At 45.0% G+C, this 21651-nt stretch overlaps 1 protein-coding gene across 1 annotated transcript; it reads right to left on the reverse strand.

Moving 5' to 3' along the window:
- Positions 1–7158: 7158 nt before the first annotated feature.
- On the reverse strand, positions 7159–21181 carry LOC111774772 (uncharacterized). Its single transcript, XM_070221205.1, has 5 exons — positions 21066–21181; positions 19721–19872; positions 13901–14467; positions 8625–8688; positions 7159–7301 (listed from the first exon to the last, which is right to left on the reverse strand). Exons 1-5 carry the CDS (start codon positions 21179–21181, stop codon positions 7292–7294), a joined length of 909 nt encoding a protein of 302 aa, XP_070077306.1. The 3' UTR covers positions 7159–7291.
- Positions 21182–21651: the final 470 nt, after the last annotated feature.

Genomic DNA, 21651 nt, shown 5'->3' on the forward strand with positions numbered 1-21651 from the left:
CTTCACTAGAAAGTCCTATTGTCTTGGGGGCCTTTGACCTTGGCTGAGAAAGAGTTTATTCAAGGCGGATATTTTGAAGAAAAGCATCCATCTAAGTACAAATGTAGTCTCAGAAGGTAGAAACAGCATCTTGTTTTGATTTATACAATTTACAGTAAAAAGGAATGTAATATCTTTCTCCAATCAAGGGTTTCTTGTTTAAAAAAGCAAACACCACTAGGAGATAAGCAAGTGAGCTTTCAACGGGGGATCAGAAAGAGGTTGCTCAGGCCCATCTGAAGAAAGATGAGAGGACTGAGCTGAGAAAGCCAGGATCATCTTATACAACAGCTTTTTCTGCAGGATAAAAGCACTTGATAAATATTAATTATCTCATTCATTTTCATCACATTGTATGAGCCAAAGACATTATAGAGGGCCAGTCACTCAACTTACTAGCTAAATATCTCAAGCCGCCTTTCGCAGGCCATTTCCAATTCAAACCACTGCCAGCTCCCTCCTAGTCGGAGCTGTTACTGAGTTTACCCAGGATCCAGTCCCCTTTGGCTCTTGCTGTCTCTTTTACTCAACGCCTTTGAATCGCTAAACGTTTCTGCCTCTGTCCCACCTCTTCCCCCTTTTATACATGTTAATTTAGCAAAATTAGAAAACCTAAAGACATAAAAATAAGGGTAAGCTACTCATAAGCTCACGATCATTAAAAATTACAGTGGATGTTTGGCGTGCATCTGTCCTAAAGACTTTCTTAAGGTGTGGGATCATGCATTTACTTCCTTTCAGACTGTTTCATGTTCATTAATATCATTATTTTTATGTTTTATAGAATTATTTTCATGTATTATGTATCATTATTTTTAACAGCTGAATATTATTTCACTGTATGGATGTGCCATAATTAAATTAACTAAACCCTCATACCTAAATGCTGAGGTTATTTCAACATTGTTGCTGTTATAAACCTCTGCCTCCAGCCCGGGCAATCAGCCTGGTCAACATCCTTCTGAACCATTTTCAGTGGCCAAACAATTACATAAAAACTATATACTCATTCAAGAGTTTTTTTGTTTTGTTTCTGTCACAAAAATGCATTACATCTGAAACCTGCTTCTCTTACTGAAAAAAAAATACATCATGAAATTTCCTCCAGAGAATTCTTTAAGTAGCTGCATAATATTTTATAGGATGAATATACCACTATTTGTCTGACCATTTTCCTTGACTGGCATTCAGCTTATTTCTTGATGTTTGCCACGCAAACAATCCTGCACAAGACATCCTTGAACACAAATACTAGTATATTTGTGTCTTAACTTCCATAGCATAAGGGCAAAGAAGTGGGACTGATGAGTCAAACGGAGTATTCATAATGTGAATAGATTTGTTAGACGTGCCACCTACAGGCATTCATGGCACTGAGTGGGAGAATTCAGGCTGCTCTGTCAGTGTCTTTCACACAGATGCTCTAGCTAGAAATATCGACATATAAACATATAGACAAGGAAACTGATGCTCAGAAAAGTAACAGCACTTATTCAAGGTCATATAGCTAAATATTGCAGAGTCAGGACCGGGAGCTAGGTCTCCTGATTCTTTGACCAGGATGTTTTGCAAATGATAAGCCCCTACTGGGGGATGGAAGAGTTGGTAAAGTGAGAAAGAAAAGGTGTATCAGTTAGCTATTGCTGTGTAACAAACTACCCCAAAACTTAGTAGCTTAAAACAAGAATAATGTATTTAGCTATGATCCCATGGGCCAGCAATTTTGGCTGGGCTCTGCTAGGAGGATTTCCTGTCTGAGTTGGGTTCCCTCATGACTGTGTGGTCAGCTGGGGGTCAGCTGGCATGCTCCGGTTCTTCTCCTGTGCTCTCCCATCCTGCAGCATGCTGTCCCTGGCTTGTTCTTGTGGCAGTGGCTGAAAGAGAGTGTGAGTGTGTAAGACATCCTGAGGCTTAGGCTCAGATCTAGTAGATTGTCACTTCTGCCATATTTGGTGATCAAAGAGGGTCACAGGGCCAGCCCAGACTTGAAGGGTGATGAAACAGACTCTACCTCTTAATGAGAGGAGCTGCTGAGTCATATTGCAAAGGGCATGGACAAAGGAAGACGTGGAGAATGGGAGCATGTTTACAAGCAATCCACCAAGTTTTCAGGTTGATGCCATCTTTCCCACTTTCCAAACAACGGCTTTGATATCATCTTGACATGGCTGTTTGGAAAATCATATGCTGTAAGAGCAGAAAGTAAGTAATATTTGGGGGCTGGCCCCATGGAAGAGCAGTTAAGTTTGCGTGCTCTGTTTCAGCAGCCCAGGGTTTGCCAGTTTGGATCCTGGGCACAGACGTACACATAGCTCATCAAACCACGCTGTGGGGCATCCCACATAGAGGAACTAGAATGACCTACAACTAGGACATACAACTGTGTACTGGGGCTTTGGGGTGGGAAAAAAAAAGAGGAATATTGGCAACAGATGTTAGCTAAGGGTCAATCTTCCTCACAAAAAAAAAAAGCATACCTTAAAAAAAAAAAGGAAAGTAGTATTTGTAGTGAAATCTCAAAAAGTTCTCCCAAGATAACTGAGGCACATTTGGGGCACTACCATATTAGGTCAGAACTCTTTCCATTTTTAAAAATAGATTTGTCAGATAAAAATTCATCACTATGGCCATTTTACTCCCACTGTTTGTAACACGCTGTATAGAGCATTGCAGATCTCGTCTCGTTGCTCTGTTGGCGAGCACTGCAGCTGTGTGGAGCACCGTTTGGGGTTTATGTCTTTTTTTTGGTCTTTTTTTGTGTGTGCCTTTTAAAAAAATGTCTCTGTAATTTTCCATCTCACACAATAAACAACTGAAGAGGAGCGCTTTTATAGGCCACAAAACCAGCAGGCGATAAATCCAGTTAAACACGGTGTACTTCCTTCTGATATTCCAACAGGAGTGTGTCCTCGGAGGCAAGGGCTGGGAGGTGGTTTGGGGCTGAGGGCCACACTTCGCTGCTTTAACGGGCTCAGGCAGACTGGGCATGTGGACGCACAGACAGCCCCACCGGGTGACTCGTGAGTGCCATGAGAGTGCAACCTCTATATTTAGCAACTTCTGGCTTCAGCCAAATATAAAATGGATTTAGGATGTGGGTTGAGGACAAGGAAGGGAGCACACACATGTTAATATCTGGTTTGTTCTTTCCTGAATCAGCAGCTTAATGTGGAAAATGACCTTCTGTGACATTCCTGTTTGTCTGTAATTACAGATTGGCATGGATGGAAAAGAAACTAAAGTGAAACTCTGTGGACTTGTCACACTGGGCATCACATGGTGTGTCTGAGCCAACGCTGGCCCGACATCTGCATCCGGCAGCCACTGGGTTCTCCACCTCCGAGCAAAGGCTGGTGAGCGCCTGCCAGAAGGATGCTGAGGGATCGAGCTGAGCGTTCTGTCTGCCTTTCACAGTAGAAATCCACAATGAGGCTGAGAATGTTTAAAACAACTAAAATAAGCATGTAGGAAAGAACTATACGTTTCAATAAAAAGTGATTTAGAGACATTCTGTACCAGAAATTCCTGTCCAAAAGAAACAGGATACACGGAAAAGTGGAGCCCTACTGTTTACTTGGAGGTATGAAAAGAAATAGGTCAGTGATTTGTTTCCATAGTGACTATTATTGAAATAAGACAAACTGACACCAATACTGATTTATTCTTCTATTCAAGCCCTTTTAAAAGATCACTTTAATCTGAGTTGGTTCTTGAATATAAACAAGACCAACTTATCTTTCACAATAATTATCTCCTGCCACTTGCAAATGAGACTTTTTCAAAAATGATAAAATTAAAATAACCCAAATTCATGCCATACCAGTTTCTGGGTTTAAATGTAACATGTTCTTTACATACATGGTGTTCCGGACATTTGCAGTTTAATTCTAGTTCTTAAATTAATATTTCCTCTTGCTTTACCCCAAACTACAGGATGTTTATTTGCTGTTGGTGACCTCTGCAGCCACATGACAAGAATTTAGGTTGTAAACCTGGGCACTTAAGCTGCAGTGCTGGGTGACCGATTTTAATTTGACCTTTAAATCCAAGAGCAAGATCAGGTTGGCGTGTGGAATGCAGCTGTGCGTGGGGAGTCCAATCACTGTGGCCATTTTAACCATCAAGATGAATCGCTGCCCGATGATGCCTTCTGAAGTGATCAATATCAATTTTCAAGGCAGCTGAAACATCCCCATCAGCCATACGGTGGCCGGGCTCAGTGTGCCACGTGGATCCAGCTTCTCAGCTAAGGTGAAATGGAGGAACACACAACTGCTCGGGGCATCGCGGCCACGGAGGCGGGAATCTGGGTCACAAGGATCTTGCTCCGTATGGTAGGTTTTCTATGCCTGGGCCATTTCCTTGGCTCACCTCTTTATCTTCATAAACACAGCTTAAGTGGGTCAGTTCTCAACCATGGGATGTGGAAATCAAGCCTTCTCATTTGTTCCAGACTCGTGCAGCAGAGCAACCAGGAGGCTGCACTGTGCATGGGCAGTTGGGCTGTGTGTACAAGTGTGGGAGTGTGCTTGTGTGTGTATGAAGGCGAGTGTGTAGGGTGTAAGAGTATACACAGGAGTGTGAGTGAATGTGAGAGTAGGTGTATATGAATGTGTGAATGTTTGTATATGAATGTGTGTATATGAACGTAAGTGTGAGTGCTGAGTGTGAGTGTGCCCACGCGCTCTGGGAGAAGCCCGTGGTGGGGGAAGGGCTCAGCCCACGACACAGGCAGCAGAATGACTTCTTGCACTGCAGTTAACGCTCAGTGATCTGAGGCTTGACTCCCAGTTAGCAAGATGACCCAGGGTCCTTCCTCCTCTGCTCTGTCTGCCTTTCAGCAATTTTGCTGCTATTTGATATCTTCACAGGTATGTTGATGGAAGAAAAAGAAAGAAATTATTTCTGAGTAAGATGGGGGAGTGGAAGTTGAACCTTTTGGCTAAAATTAGGCGAGAAGCTTATCAGCGGCTCAGCATAAGAGCAAGAAGCTTAAGTGACTGGCTTTGCTTCTGCACCAGGTCAAGGAGCCCCTCTTTTTGGTTTCTCTAGCACAAAGGTTTGTCAAATAAATGTATTTCTCTGCATTTAAGCAGTTATTATTTCCCCTAACATAGCAGACAAACATTAACCCCAGAGCTGGCGCGAAATAAGAAGGTTATGATGGAATAGCACTTTGCGAGGGGAGCACTTGCACCTACGGCACAGCGGATGGAAGCATCTATCTTCCAGGACGGCAACTTCAGCCACCTGCAGGGCAGCTCCGCCCCGCCTCCCTTGTGCTGGGGCACCGAAGGAGGGCGCTGCGCGGCACTCTGCACTGCGCTTCCGGGGGCACGGCCGCTGTGAGGCCAGCCTTCGCCCTTCATGCGGTCAGGAGCCCAGCAGATACAGTGCAAGTCATCAGAAATTCATGCGGTCAGGAGCCCAGCAGATACAGTGCAAGTCATCAGAAATTCATGCGGTCAGGAGGGCGCTGCGCGGCACTCTGCACTGCGCTTCCGGGGGCACGGCCGCTGTGAGGCCAGCCTTCGCCCTTCACGCGGTCAGGAGGGCGCTGCGCGGCACTCTGCACTGCGCTTCCGGGGGCACGGCCGCTGTGAGGCCAGCCTTCGCCCTTCATGCGGTCAGGAGGGCGCTGCGCGGCACTCTGCACTGCGCTTCCGGGGGCACGGCCGCTGTGAGGCCAGCCTTCGCCCTTCACGCGGTCAGGAGCCCAGCAGGTACAGTGCAAGTCGTCAGAAATTCGTAAGCCAGTGCAGTTCATCTGTTTTCTCAAATTGCTGATCCTGAAAAAGGAAATCAATCGTGACCCAATAAAGCCAGAGAAGGATATTTCTTTTACTTGCTTGCTTTCTAGGAGTGCCTGCCAAGTTAGAAATCTGCATAAATGAAATATAAATTACCTGTAAATTAAAGCACTAGAAAAATCCTAAAAGTTCTCTCAATCATGCAAGGCAAGACTAAAATGCCAAGTGACAAAATAAGTGCTATTTGTTGGTTTTCATGTGATTTCTAATTCTCCTAATAAAAGCATCTATGTTAAAAAGAGTAAACTACCTTAAAATAAAGCCAAAAAAAGAAGAGAGAATGAAAGAAAGAAAGAAAAAAGAGAGAGAGGGAGGAGGGAGGTGGGGCAGGGAAGGGAGAGCCTTTGAGAATCTGAATTTATAAACTGGTGAAAGTGTACTATTCATATTTACAAAAGAATCTTTGTTTATGAAAGAATTAATAGCAGGATTCCTTTCATTTTTGCTTTTATTTCAAAATTTGTTATGAAATTTTGGAATTTTATTATAAAACATTACAGACATACACAAAGGTACAAAGAATTATATAATACACCATATTTCTACCACTCAACTTAAAAAAATCAAAGCCCCATTTCTCTCTCCTCAAGCACAATCTCCTCCCCCAACAAGAGTAACCATTCTAGTGAATTCAGTGCTCATGGCCTTCTTATATTTCTTCACACCTTTACAATACATTCATGTATTCTAAACAATAAGCAGTATTTTTATGTATTTTTAAAATTTATGGAATTGACATTATAAATTGATTTTATTTTATGAATGGCATCATAGATTTTTTTCCCCTCGACATTCTCCTGCAGGTTTTGTCCATGTGAACACGTGTGGCTGTAATTCATTCATTTCTCTGCTGGAGAGTGGGCCATTGGGCAGATACATCACAATTTATTTACCATCGATTCTCCTGATCAGCCAGGATTCTTTTTAAACAGAGCATTAAAAATATCATTTTATTGAAATCTCTGTTTCAAAACCTGGTTTTACTTCCAATTTTCCTATTCCTAAGAGGGACTTTTTCCAGTAACTTAGCCTACAATATTCTAAATCAACTGAAAAACAAAACAAAAACCCCTTTTTCCTGACTATGAAACTAATGCATGCCCATTTTAAAGTAAACACACAAAAGCATAGTTCTCCATGCCACCAAGAACCACTGCGAATGATTTGATGTCTTTCCAGCAATTTTCCTGTACCTATTTTTACTTTTGACTTGCACAAACCTAATATTATGAAAAGAAGCAATTTCCCTTGCCGTTAAAAATCTCTGAAAATAAAAATTTTATTGGTTGAAAAGCATTCCTACCTGTGCTCCAACTGCTCGGCATTCAGGCGGTTCCAACGTCACCCTGTTCATTGCAAATGTTCGCTGAGCACCTGCTATGTGCTGTGTGCTCACACTGGGCGCAGCAAGTGCAACAGTACAAGAGACAAGATTGTATCCTTCACAGAACGCTGAATAAGAGAGAAAAACTATACAAAGAATCATATGATTGCACCGTGATCCACGCTATGAAGAATAAGCCAAAGATAAAGCACCGAGAGAACAGGGAGCAAACCAGCCGCGTGGGGTGGGGAAGACCTCCACCAGGAGGAGACCTTCAAGCTGGATTTCAAGACAGAGGGAGGCGGCTGTTTGAAAGCGTGTGCGTGCCCCCCGAGGCTGGACACGTCTGTGTGTGGGCGCTGGGCCTGCCTGTTGGCAGCGAGAACACGACCTGAGACGGGCAGGAACCATCACAGATCACCATCCCTCATGTAAACCGACCTGCCTGAATCTTTGCCCAAGCTTCTTGGTTATCTCAGAAAGAAAGCATCCAAAATCTTGAATTACTGGGCCACAATGATTTAAGGGAATCACAAGTCTGTAAGATTTTGATATATTAAAATAAATAAAGTATCACCCAAGGTTCTGCATTTTGGATACCAATACCAATGTGGCATGTCCGCAATTGGTGGCAATGACTCTGAGTACTGCTATTGGAAAGGTGGTGGCCCAGAAACAAGGTCACCCTCAACACTGCCTTGTTGTTATCACTATTCTACTCTGTATCAGCTGAGGCAAGTGTCTATGAAACAAATGACTAGAAGAAACACTTCTTTTTTTTAAAAAAAAAGATTGGCACCTGAGGGGCTTGCCCCGTGGCCGAGTGGTTAAGTTCGCGTGCTCCGCTGCAGGCGGCCCAGTGTTTCGTTGGTTCGAATCCTGGGCGCGGACATGGCACTGCTCATCAAACCACGCTGAGGCAGCGTCCCACATGCCACAACTAGAAGGACCCACAACGAAGAATATACAACTATGTACCGGGGGCTTTGGGGAGACAAAGGAAAAAAATAAAATCTTAAAAAAAAAAAAAAAGATTGGCACCTGAGCTAACAACTGTTGCCAATCTTCTTTTTTTCCTTCTGCTTTTTCTCCCCAAATCCCCACAGTACATAGTTGTATATTTTAGTTGTGGGTCCTTCTAGTTGTGGCATGAGGGCGCCGCCTCAGCGTGGCCTGATGAGTGGTGCCATGTCTGCGCCCAGGATTCAAACCGGGGCTGCCGAAGCGGAGCACGCAAACTTAACCACTCGGCCATGGGGCTGGCCCCACAAATTTATTCTTATGAAAAACACATCGAGAAAAGTATGTCTTTTGTGTATATCTTTGATATTTGAATAATACACACACACATACATACACACACAATACTTAGGGATACACTAAAGAAGAATTATCAAAGAGGGCCTGGAGCCAGCCCTGACGGCCTAGCGGTTAAAGTGCAGCGCTCTCACCCCCTCAGTGGCCTGGGTTCAGTTCCCAGTGGCGGAGTACTCCACTCGTCTGTCAGCAGCCAAACTGTGGGAGAAGAACCAGAAGGACTTATGACTAGAATATTCAACTATGCACTGGGGCTTTGGGGAGGGAAAAAAAAGAGAGAGAGGGAGGAAGATTGGCAACAGATGTTAGCTCAGGGCAAATCTTTCCCAGCGAAAAAAAAATAAAAGAGGGCCTGGATGTGGAGGCGGGGACTCCACAAATTCAATGAAGGGCATGAAAGATTTTAACAAATGGGAAGACATTTCAGAAAATAATCAGTATTACAAAGAAATTAATTGTCTCAAAACTATTTTAAATTTAACAAATTTCAATAAAATTTAAGAAGGATTTTTTTTATGCAAAATAATTCTAAAGTTTATTTGAAGAAATAATGTTCAAGAACAGCCGAGAAAATTAGCAGGAAACAAAAGTCCACTAAAATAATTAGAAATATTTCTTCTGATGGATACGAATGGAGTGAGGGAGGGTGAAATGGAGCTGTTGTTTTTCAGAAAAGCCTCGAACCTTTCCTTAAGTGCATGTCTGCACTACTATGATTAACAATACAATACAATGTACTTTAAGATATACAGAGAATGCTGTGCTGTGCACAGCTGCACAGCCATAGGCAGGCATCTGTGGGGCAGAAGACACAGCCCAGAGTGTTTATAAGAATTAAAGATAAAAATAAAATTTTAAATCAGTGACACAATGGTTAATACTTTGCAAATAAAATTAAGTAAAATAAATTTAGAGCACTACTTCACAAAACAAATTCAAGAATAATTAGACATAAACTTGAAAAGAAGGAGTGAAAAAACAAAGGAAGAAGCCACAAGACAAGGAAATAAGTCTGTAAGTAAGTATGTACCTGTTTGGTGTAACAGTAAAATAATATATACAGTAAAAGGTAAAGACATTTGACTCCTAAAAATTTTAAGCTTCTGTATGCTAGAAAAACACAAAAGTAAAATTTAAAAGCCAATGACCAAATAGGATAACTATGTACTAAAATTATGTCAGTGTTAATATTAAATTTTAAGGATTCCTTACAAATTAAGAATGATAAACATCCTAATAGAAAAACAGGCAAATAATATGACAAACAATATATTATAGAGGAAGGAGGGGAAAAAAGTCAATAAATGAGCAATTTCAAATTCTCTGATCAAGGAAATGCATATTAAAACAATAATGAGACTCTGGTCGCAATGCATGTGCACAGCCAGCAGCCAGATCTGGGTTTCCAGCGGCAATCTCCAAAGAAAGTAAGCAGGGCTCCTCGAAGGCAGGACCCATTTTCACAAAAACAAAAACAAATCTAGGTGGCTTCAAGTAAGAAGGAAAAAAAACTGTTATATGTTTAAAAAATAATATCTGGCATATTACACAACCAAATGTAACATGAATGACCTTTATCTGTACTGCTAAAGTTATTTTAAATTAGATTACAAAATAAAAAAAAAAAAGTCCCACCTAAATAAATATGATACTGTTGCAACAACAAACCAGGACTTGGGCCATATTTTAAAGCTGTCTGGGTCGATCACAACAGAAGCTGACTCTGCTCTGGAGGGCGGACTCCGCAGTCACACTTTGGAATGCAGGGGCTCTGTGAGCAAGAGCCAGAGGTGAGACTCCACCGCACGGAGGGCCTCTGGGCTCACACACCCCTGGCACAGCTGACTTTTCCTGCAAGCAAAGTAAAAAGCTCCATTTCCTTGTAAGTGCAGCAACCTACACAAGAGGCCTGGCTCAAAGGGCCAACTTTGGATAAATTTGTCTTATTCCAAAGTCTTTAAATATTAGCAACTTAAAAAGAGGGGAAACTAAAGGTTATACATTCCTGCTTCTAAGGAGACAATGGGGACCACTTTTATTAAGAATGAAATTCTGTAATAATCATGTACAGGCCTATATACCCTGCATTTCTTTTTAGGGCCAGGACTACACCCAATTAGCTCATGATTTGGGCCAAAGAGTAGGAGAGGCAGTGTGTATTCACGGCTAAAAGGCTGACGTGCAGCACACTGCGCTGAGCGTCTGCACGTGGGATATCCCGAGTAACACATATAGTTCCGAAACAGGACCTGCAGGGAAACGGAGGCTGGGGGAGTTGAGGCTCTTGCCTAAAACCCTGGCCAGCAGTAAAGGATGACACGGGAATTCCCATCACAGACCCACCGCAGGCCTGTCCGCACTCCCTGCAGTCTTTCTGACCCACTCTCCGTGTCTGTGAAATAAAGCTGCAAGCTTTCTCTAAATGGTTTTTTGGCTCTAATATTCTAGAGCTCTCTGATTCAAGATGTGCACTCATCAGAAGCTCCAAAAATCCCACAAGTGGGACAGTCATATTTCCAAACTCAGAGGCAGGGTGTGCAGCCTGATGTAGGACCTCTGGGCTGCTTCCAGAAGTAAATATGTGTCTGGAAGGCAGAGTCAAAGTATTGACATTTCCAGCGTACGTCCTTTATTTATGGAGGTAACTGAAATGGAATATTCCATAACGGAACCCTCCCGATGGTCTGGGGTGCAGGGTGGATGGTGAGTACAGCCTGGACATCAAGGGAAGCAGAGAAGAGACTTAGAGGTCCTTACTCTCTTAGAGGTCTTACTCTCTTTCTTTCTTTTTCTTCAATTCTCTCTTCATTTGGTGCCACACACACATGCCCGCAAGCAGCTCCCCCAGAATGGTGTCCTACGGAAACTGCACTTTCAGATCAAACACCCATCATCCAAAATGAGTAACATCCAATTTCTTTTCTTTCCTTCCTCCCATCTTTCATTTCCAACAGTGCCTGACTGCTGATAGACAAGGAACTGATTGCAGTAATTCATACTAAGGTATGACTAGCCCATTGCTGACCCAGTTTGAGATTCTCTCTCACAGGCAACTTTGCATTCTAAGAGAGTAGCTGGTGAATCCAAATGGTGAATCTGAGATACATTCATTTAAGGAACATCTATGGACAAGTTAGTAGCACACTTTTTCTGCCCTAGTTTCCTTTCCTCTGCATGGAGATGGGATTGTTAACACAATACTTTAAAGCTGTAAGCTCCAAACTTTTGATGGTGTACCTCTAACAAACAAAAAAAATGAGCACCTACCCAAATAATTTATTGATCTCACATATATATGTACAATTACTGCACTAACATGCTTTGTTTACTATAATCACACACATTTTAAAGGGTGTGATAAAAATAAACAATATTTTTAAACTATTTTATCTTAACTTTAAATATATATATATATATATATAAAATTTTCTTTGGTGAGGAAGATTAGCCTTGAGCTAACATCTGTGTCAATCTTCCTCTATTTTGTCTGTGGGATGTGGCCACAGTATGGCCTGACAACTGATATGTAGGTTCCAACCTGTGATCTGAACCAGCGAATCCTAGGCTGTGGAAGTGGAGGGCCCAAACTCAACCACTAAGCCACTGGGCTGGCCCCTAAAAATATATTTCTTTGCTCTCACTCCAACTTGTGTTTTGAGCGCAAGTAGTAAGAATGAATATGCTTCTCATATGTAACCTAGGCACATAGACCAAATGCCAAAAGAAACCAGCTAGTAAGCCTCTCCTGCCCCCAACCTTCACTGTGGGCCTTTATCTTCTCTTCAGGGGTGTCTGTGCCTGTCGGGCAAGCACAGGGAGGGATGGGGGAATCAGTCCGTATGGTGTTAGTAAAGTTTGATTTTCTTATTTGGCTTAAAAAAAAAGGAGCAAGGGGCCGGCCTGGTGGCGCAGCAGTTAAATTCGCACGTTCTGCTTCTCAGCGGCCCGGGGTTCGCCAGTTCAGATCCCGGGCGCGGACATGGCACTGCTTGGCATGCCATGCTATGGTAGGCGTCCCACATATAAAGTAGAGGAAGATGGACACGACGTTAGCTCGGGGCCAGGCTTCCTCAGCAAAAAAAAGAGGAGGACTGGCAGTAGTTAGCTCAGGGCTAATCTTCCTCAAAACAACAACAACAACAACAAAAACAAAAGAAAAAAAAAGGAGAGAGAAAGGAGTTGTAATAGTTTCTTTCTGTAGCCCAGCGTTCACCCATCTGCATGCCTTATATAAAAGGAAAGCAGGCTCAGATCCGGGTTTTGTGGAACTTGGGACTGTTACAATTTCTGAGGAGAGGAAACTAAGAAAAAGAATACAAACAAAGTCTTACTTTTGCAACTTCTACAAACTCTGTGACCCTAGGAACACGGCTAGAGCGGTCCCAAGTGGAGGGGAAGAGGACCCTGCGGGGGATCTCGCATCTCCCGCATGGAGGTGGGAGAAGCGCCTTCAGCAATTTGAGGAGGCTGCTCCTGAAAACGAGCAAGCTTGGGAAAGAGGGCTCTTTTGCAAAAGATTGCTTAGTGGACTGGAATTTAAATTTCCTTCGCGGATTGGGTCCTCTTCACCGGGCCTTCACTCTTAGAAAAGCCTGCCTTCTGTGCTAAACTGTTCAAAAAACAATCCGGGCAGCACTGGGGCTGGGAGCTCTGGAGCTGATAAGGAGCGAGCTCAAAGGTTTAGATAACATCACAGCCATTCACGCTGGCCGTCTTTTCTCTTCCCTCCTAAAACTGAGGGCTGGAGTCTTGGGTAGCAGGGCTCGCGGCTCGAGAAGAAGGAAGCATAGATTTTTGGTAAAGAACAGTCTGGACTTATTAAAGACGGTCACACTGCTTCGGCCCGGTCAGGGGGGCCCATTCTCCCTCTTCCTTGCAGGCGAGAAATTTGAGATGAAACTGGTCTTGCAGAAATCTCAGCTGTCTCCCTTTTAAGGCATTGTTTTCAATGTAAGAGGGCAAAGGAAAACCCAAGAAAAGGCCGAGGCTAATAGAGGACGTCGAGGGCCTGAAAACACTGCAATCAAGGGGAGAGCCGGGGGCGCCGAATTGAAGCAGGGGAAATAAAGCTTCCACTGGGGGCCTGAACGTGCTGGCAAGTGGCAATGCCCGAGAGAGTCTATTTTTAAAGAATCACAGATCCATTCCTGCCCTCAGCTCCTTACTCCACCTGCGCGCCAGGCGGGGCGCCCGCCTCCAGGCCCCTGCGGCCCCCTCCGGCCTGATACTGCATAACACGCCTCGGGTATATCGCGCTGCAGCGCCGCGCTCCTCGTTCACCCGAACCTGTAGGGCAGCAGCATCCTGTCCACCCGGACTCCCCTGGGGACTGCGCAGGAGAAAGGGGCAAGAAAACTCTTTGAAACACAAACAACCGATTCACAGTAAGGCGGGCGCCATGTTTACCCACCCGAAGCCAGGCAGCCACGTGACTGGTGGAGGCCACGTGACAAGTTCACGTACGGCCAGGTTACTGGTTGACAGGGGCCACGTGATTGGCTGACGTTCTGCCCTGTGATTGGCTGAATTGCTTCACGTGACTGGTTACGTCCTTCAGTTGGACGCTGCGAGGGGAGGACGGTGGCGGAGGCGAGAAGGCGCAGACGTGCGTGGGGCCGAGTGGCTGCTGGTTGGAGCCGCCGTGAGGGCAGGAGGAGGTCCAGCACCAGTCCCGGCTCCCTGGGGTGGGGAACCCCACAGCCCGTGCCCTCCTCTTGGCCCTTCCTGGGCGGCCGGCCGGCGTCTTCTTCCGGGGCAGGTCTGAGCCGCTTGGGGCGCTGGGAGCCGGCCCCGGGGAAATGAAGAAGCGGGTTATTGGTGAGAGGAAGCCCGCGGTGCGGACAGACCTGCTGCAAAGCGGGAGCGTCGAGGGAACTTTCTCGAATTCGTGTCCAAAATGAGCTCCAGAAGTGAAGATGTGTCCAGAATTCGCTCAGATAGCGGGAAACTTCGCCTTGGTTTAATCGGACACGTGGCTCTGCGGAGGGAGACGGCGTGTGTTAGTCCCGAGACCCTGCGACGCGGGGTGGCCACATGGCGCTGTGGGGCCGGCGGGGAGCGGGGACGCCTTCCCGGCCTCTGCCTCTGAGCAGGCCAGGTCAGGAGCAGAGGGCGGCGGGTCCCCACGTTTACCGCACGGTAACCGTCCGGCTGAGAACTCGCTGTCTTGGCGCAGCCTCCGTGCCCTCGGCCACGTCTGCCACCTGAGTTGCCGCTGCTGAGCCGCGTGCCTGTGAGTGCGCGGCTTGCACCCCGGAGTCCCAGCTTCCTGGTAAATGTGTTGTATGTGTATGTGTAAACTCCTGCCGGGGCCCCACCCACAGTTGGGTTTAGCGAAGGAGCCGGGAGCCTGTCATTTAGGCTCCGCTGCCACCTGGTGGCCGCACGCCTGGATTTAACTCCAGCGTTTATTTTTATGGTTCTGTTTTTTGAAAGAGAAGCAAGTCTCCTGTAAACGTTGAAGATGTGAACCCTCAGTTATGAAGCGTGGAAACACACGGCAGGAGAAGGGAAGCAGTGAGGGTCAGGTCAGGACGGGGAAGTTGGACAGTTTCCACGGCTTTCTGATTTTGGGCTTCCTAGGACTGCAGTCACCTCTTTGAAATGTTTGAATTCCCAAGGTATCAGAGGCCCCCAAAATAAAAGGACCACATCGTATACCAAAGACGAGATGTCAACTATTGGTGTTATCTATCATTAGTTTTACTCTTTTTCTCCATGTGGATGTCAAGTTACTTTCAGTGAGCCCGTTTATTACGTTTAAAATGAAATGCAGACGACACTGACCTAATGCCACACGTTCACCCTTGAACTCTGGCCCTTGCTCTGGACAAGTCTGGAGGAAACCAGCTCTGAGCAGAAGTAACCCAGCAAAGGAGAGAATACTTCTTCCTACTCCAGAAAGTAAGAGTCCTCCATGCCAATGTCACGCATACTTAAGAAAATCAGCTTAGATGATTAATGAAGCTGAATAGCTGATGATGTCCCTAAATAAATGTCTCTTTGCTCTTCAGAGCCCTAAAGTCCCCCAGTTTAAACTTCTTACCTCAGATTTGTCAAGACCCTTGGCCTTACCCTTTGCTCAGCTAGTTTAAGGAGGAGAATGGCAAAAGTGAAGAAAGAACGAACTGTGTTGTAGGGTTGGCCCAGTACCCTACAATTTACAAAACTTCCATCGTTAAATGCTGTGACATGAAAAACCAAGAGGGAGAGAATTTATGTGTGGTCCAGGTTAGACAGCAAGTACATGGCAAGTGCACAATGTGACCCTAGATATCTCCAAACGCAAATAACAGACCCTTCCCGGGCCTGTCCTCAGCCTGGTGAAACACTGGGCTGCTGTCAGGACACCTGACTTCTTCCCTGCAACCTGCTCCTTCTCAAATGGCTTCGTGATGAACTTCCCAGGAAACTGGAATATTCTACCTCATCTCAGGAACTAAGAGTGAGGAGGGTTCTCAGACAAGATTGCGTTAAATTCATCCTGTCCTTTCTTTCCCATATTATGCATGAATAAGCTTGGTGCAGAAGGAGGAAAGCTAAGCCGGCGGCAGGGTTTAAGGATTTTCAGCCTGTGGATTCAGGAAACAGAAGCCTTAATTTTTAGAGCTGCTCTGTCAGGCACTTTACAGCTTCCTCTTCTGGCTACTAAGTGCCATAAATCTCTAGACTGGTAGTCTCCAAACTCACAAGTAAATGGTCTTGCACACCAGCAGCGAGTCACCACCAAAACAAAGCTGGGGAGGGAGTGACCCATAAATAAGGCACATGTTTAGGCCTCGCTGTTCAAGTCCACTGTCCATCCAGACACAGGAACAGTCCTGGCTGTTTGAGGCTTATGGCCACACTTTGTGGTCACAGAGACCTAGGCAGAAAGGACGCCTGATGGGGTAGCACCACCTGGTGCTGCAGGCGTGCCCTTGGTCTAGGTGCTTCCATGTTGCAGGTGGCCCTGACGACAGATCATCTGGGGATGACTGCCATGATGTTGAAGATTGGCTCTGTGCTGGGCCAGCTGCTCAGTGGTGATGGCGATTAAACTACATGGGGCAACAGCCCTCCCGAGTCTGTCTCTGTCAGCTCTCAGAGTGTGCCAGAGCCACTATCTTAGGGCATATCGCAGACTTTTCTAGAATTCCTACTGGATGAAAACGAGGTAAAGGCAGGACAACCTAGAAGTAAGAGAAGGTCCTCCTACATAGGGCAGGGGCCTGAAAAAAATTTTTTTCTGAAGAGGGCCAGATAGTAAATATTTTAGGCGTGGTGGACTACACAGCCTGTTTCAACCACTCACCTCTCCCATTGCACAGAAGTCATTACACACCATGCCTGAATGAGTGGGCCTGGCTGTGTTCCAGTAAGACTTTGCTTACAAAAAGAGGTGGTTGGTGGGATTAGGCCTTCAGGCCTAGCTTGCTGACCCCTGGAATGGGGGAAGGAGGAGAGATGTTGTTATAAGACCCCAAACCTAATCTCTGTCCTGCCATGCACTAGATCTGTGACTTTAGGCAAATTATTTATCTTTGAGCCTATTTTCTCATTAGTAAAAAGAGGTTACTCTTTCTACTCTTCCTCTTAGAGTTGTGATAATATATGCAGAGCTCCTAACACAGCTCTTGGCACACAGTGGATGTGCAAGAAATATAGGGCTTTCTATCGAAATACCCACAGTTCTTGGAGTAGATGGGCTGTAGGCGTCCTAATGCTCTCTTGTCCTCATAGTCTTTGATGGTCATCTTTTGCCTCATGTGTTGGACCTGACTCAAAGTGAATGAAGTGTTTTTTGCTCCATTTGTATTCTAAAAATGGGTCTTTCTAAACTCACTGATGTGTTATTTCAAACTGTCTGGCAGCATTCAGGGCTGTGTGGAGTCCCCTGGCAATTTTGTCGCACCAGAACATTGCCTACCCTGAAATTTTAAAATTATAATGGAGTGCAGAACAGATGTACTAAATCTAGGGAGGGCTAGAGCAACATTAATTTGTTCCTTGGGAATGCCCTTCATAAGCATGTTTTGGGGCAGACATTAGTGATAAGAGCCAGGCAATAAAAGATCCCAGCGTGTTCTAAACACTGCAATTTTGGCAATTTGTGTCAAAGAAAATTTGGAAGGCATGGATAACTGAAACAGGACTGACTATATTTATGGCTCAAGCTTTCACTAAAATATCTGTGTTTGGAAGATGTCACTGATCAGAGAAATGAGAATTTGGATGGAAAAAAATAAGGCAATATTCAGATGGGTGGAACTCTTAACTATGACCCTGATGAGTACTTCGTTATTTAGAATATGAACTGGGCCAGGTGGCTGCTTATGTCACTGCCAGTGGAAGTTCATAATATCTAATGAGCAGGAACTGTGTGAGGCAGGGTACCTCAAACAGTGCGGGCTCAGGAAGTAGAGAGTGGACAACAACGAACATGGCTCATAGCTATTTATAAACTAGAATAAGAGGAAGACAATGGTATTTTTACGTCAAAACCTGTGACGTTGCTAAGCAAAAAAGCTGTCACAAAGATGATTAAAGCTGTGTGGAACTGGTTTCATGAGATAGACCTCGTGAAGGTTGTACATAACTAGGAAAAGGGAGAATAAGGTTTTTTTAAAAATAGCTAAATAGACTGAAATCTTTACCCCTAGGGAAGGAACAAGACAAAGATGCCTGCTTTGACCTCTGCTATTCAGCATTATGTTGGAAGTTTCAGCCAGAGCAGGTAGGCAAGAAAACAGAAACAAAAGACATCCCGATTGGAAAAGAAAAAGTAAAGCTGTCTTTACTGCAGATTACACGATCCTATATAGAAAATCCTAAAGAACCCCAAACAAAACCCTACCAGAGGTGAGAAACAAATTCAGGAAAGTTGCAAGGTACAAGATCACACGCAAAAACCAGTTATAATTCCATACACCACCAATGAACAATTCGAAAAAGAAATTAAGAAAACAATTGCACTTATAATAGCATCAAAAAGAATACAATACTTAGGAATAAATTTAACCAAAGAGGTGACAGATTTGTACACTGAAAACTACAAAACATTGCTGAAAGAAATTTAGGAAGACCTAAGTAAATGGAAAGATGTTGTGCATCCACGGACTGAAAGGCTTAATATTGTTAAGATGACAAAGCTACCTACAAATTCAAATGCAGTCCCTAACAAAGTTCCAACGGCATTGCAAGGGACCTTGAATAGCCAAAACAGTCTTGAAAAAGAACACAGTTGGAGGACTCACACTTTCTGATTTCAAAACTTTCTACAAAGCTACCATAGTCAAAACAGTGTGGTACTGGCATAAGGATATTATTATTATCCCATTTTGTAGATGAGAAAGTTGAGGCACAGAGAAGTTCTACACCTTGCCAAGATCACACAGTGGCAGAGCCAGGACTTGGACCCAGGTAGTTTGGCTGTAGAACCTGTACTCTCCAGTCAGTGCTGAAGGTGGTGGTTCTCAAACTTGAGTGAGCGTCAGAATCACCCGGTGGGCTTGTTGAGACGTAGACTCCTGGGCCCCACCTCACAGACTCTGATTCAGTAGATGTGGGGTGGGGCTTAAGTTTGTGTTTTCAACAAGTTCCCAGGTGACACTGACCCTGCTGGTGTGGAATCCAGTCTTTGAGAACCACTTACGTAAACTGTGTCGTGGTGCCTGAGGAGAGAGCACCACAGCCTGACAGAGGTCCAGGGTTCCCAGCCCAGAACCAGCGGCGAAGCGAGTGGGGCCCAGCTGGCTGGAGAGCCGGTGAAGGAGACCCCTGCCTGAGAAGCAGCCTCCAAATGCACTGCTCTAGAGGGACTTGAGAGAAAGTTCCTTTCCTCACCATATCCCAGAGGAGACCCCAGAGAGGGACAGTGGACAATGGTGGACACCTGCTTCACTGCAGTAATGGCCCTGGGAGGTGGTTATTATTATCGTGTATTATAAACAAACAAAACAATCAAGTCTCTGACAAAAGAAATGATGGCGCACAGTGACACCAGATCCTTTGTCTTCAAAGCCAGCGCCTTTCGCTACTGGTCTTCCACCTCTTTACGACCATGAGGGGCAAAAGACAAAGACCCAGATTGAGAAAGGGAGGCCTCCAGGCTGTTTACAGGAGAAACTGACGTGGGAGAGAGCTGGCATCAGTTGTAAAAACAGCATGTGGTCTTTGCTGCCCATGAAATATAGTACACAAGGAAATTGAGCCTTTTGTTGGAAAGAGTCAAGGAAAATGAAAATAGTACCTGGGTCCTGTTCTTCCTGTTTCCTGCGTGTTTCCGAAAGCCCTTCCTTGTCTGTGGAGTTGAGACCTGCAGCATTCAGTCCCGGTGGTGGGTGCTGGGGTGGGGGTGGGAGGTGGAACGGATGGGAGGCCTTGGCTCGCCAACACTCAGGCCTTAAGAAGGTGCGAATTGGCCAAAAAGGCCAATTCCATGGGCACCATTAATCTCTGGGATGCCCAACCGGATTTAAATCTTAGGAGATCAGATTTAAATCCACTTAATAGCTGTATGCTTCTGGGAGAATTATTTAACCCTTTTAAGCCTCACTGTCTTCATGAAAGCATCAAGGGTAAAATAGTGCTTGCTCCATAGACACGCTGTGAGGATTAGATAAGATAACGTGTTCAGTGCAGTGCCTCCTGCACGGAAGGTAACGTTCTCTTTTATGAATGTCAGCAGGTGCTCACTGAGCACTCACTGTTCCTGTGTGTGCTTGAAGTGGAAGGAGCCCTCAGGTACCACGAGAGATGGGGCAGGGCTGAGACAACTTCCCCCAGGACCTAGGCTGGAAAATCACCAGTCACAAGTATTGTATTTGAATGGGAAGCTCTTTACAGTAAATGGAGCCATCCAGAGGTGCTCCCACATGGAAGTATCCAGCACTATCGCAAGGTTTATAAAGTTCAAAGTGTAGCATTTCACAGGGTTAATTGCACTGCAGCATTTGATCCAACATTTGGAGCCATACTGTAGGCTCCACCTGGGGACCAGGTGTTGGATGCGTTGGAGACATTGCTAGAAGAATCAGCTATTGATCAAGGGTTAGATACTCAGTGCATTGGGAGTTTATTTGTAGATAAAACAGTGAGGTTTTCTTCTCACGCTGCTGAAAATACATAACAACTGGAGCCAGACCCCCAATCAAACCTGGAATAAAAACCTGCAAGCATCTTCACTAGCACAAGAGGAGTTGTAATGCAAATCTTGGCCCCCCTTGTCTGGGTCCTCCTCTCTCTATTCTCTCCCAAGCTAGAGGGAGGTAATAGAATAATGTAACAGTTCCTTGTGACTGGCGAGTGTAGTCTCAGTACTATTTAGCATAGCAGAGATGCTCTGTTAAGACAGAGTTGTATTATTTTATTTATTCTGGGTTTCCATAAAACTATGTAAAGAAATGGACAAGGCCCATATTTGAACCAGTAGGTAAAGCCTTAAGAATGTACAACATGCATGTGTGTGTGACTGTGCTTATGTGTTAGAGAAACAGAGTGAATAGGACAAAAGAAGGGGGTAACTGGTTTAATAAGGGACATTTGCAAAGAGAATTCTAAGTGCTCAAGCCCAATATTTCCTTCTGACCACTGACCATCCCTTGGGTCTTCCTTGGACATCTCCACTGTGGTGTGCCTTCACACAGCATTCACGGTCCTGTGGGCTCTCACCTCCTTGCCTGTCAGTTCCCACTGTTACCTGCTTTTCCATCACACCAAACCTTTAATGGTTTCCTGGGAGAGGCACAGCCCGCACATCATCACTCCTTTTCTGTGCTTTCCTCTCTGCCTGGAAAGTCCCTGTTCATTTCTCTGTCTCTGTAGCACTTGTCACATGGGACCTATTTCCTCTTCACCCTGAACTAAGCAGGGAGACCATTGAGGGCCTGGACAGTGTCATGGTTATCCTTGGATACTTGGTACCTAGTAGATAAATACCCCAAAAGCACTTAGGACAAGAGGGCTAGCAGGACTGCTGGGGGCTTCTCCTCATTCTGTTCAGCCATAGTCTCAGTTCACGGGAGAGCAGGCTCCTGGGTGGTTCACCCGTACCGTTTTGCCAACATAGACAAAGTTCTTAACTAATATTTCTGAATTCAAGAAATTACTTAAGCACCTCAGATAGTGCCTGGAATAAGGTAGAGACCTGATAAACATAGAACCAATGAATGAAGAAAAGCC

Source organism: Equus caballus, chromosome 8 (assembly GCF_041296265.1).
Source record: "Equus caballus isolate H_3958 breed thoroughbred chromosome 8, TB-T2T, whole genome shotgun sequence".
Classification (NCBI taxonomy): domain Eukaryota; kingdom Metazoa; phylum Chordata; class Mammalia; order Perissodactyla; family Equidae; genus Equus; species Equus caballus.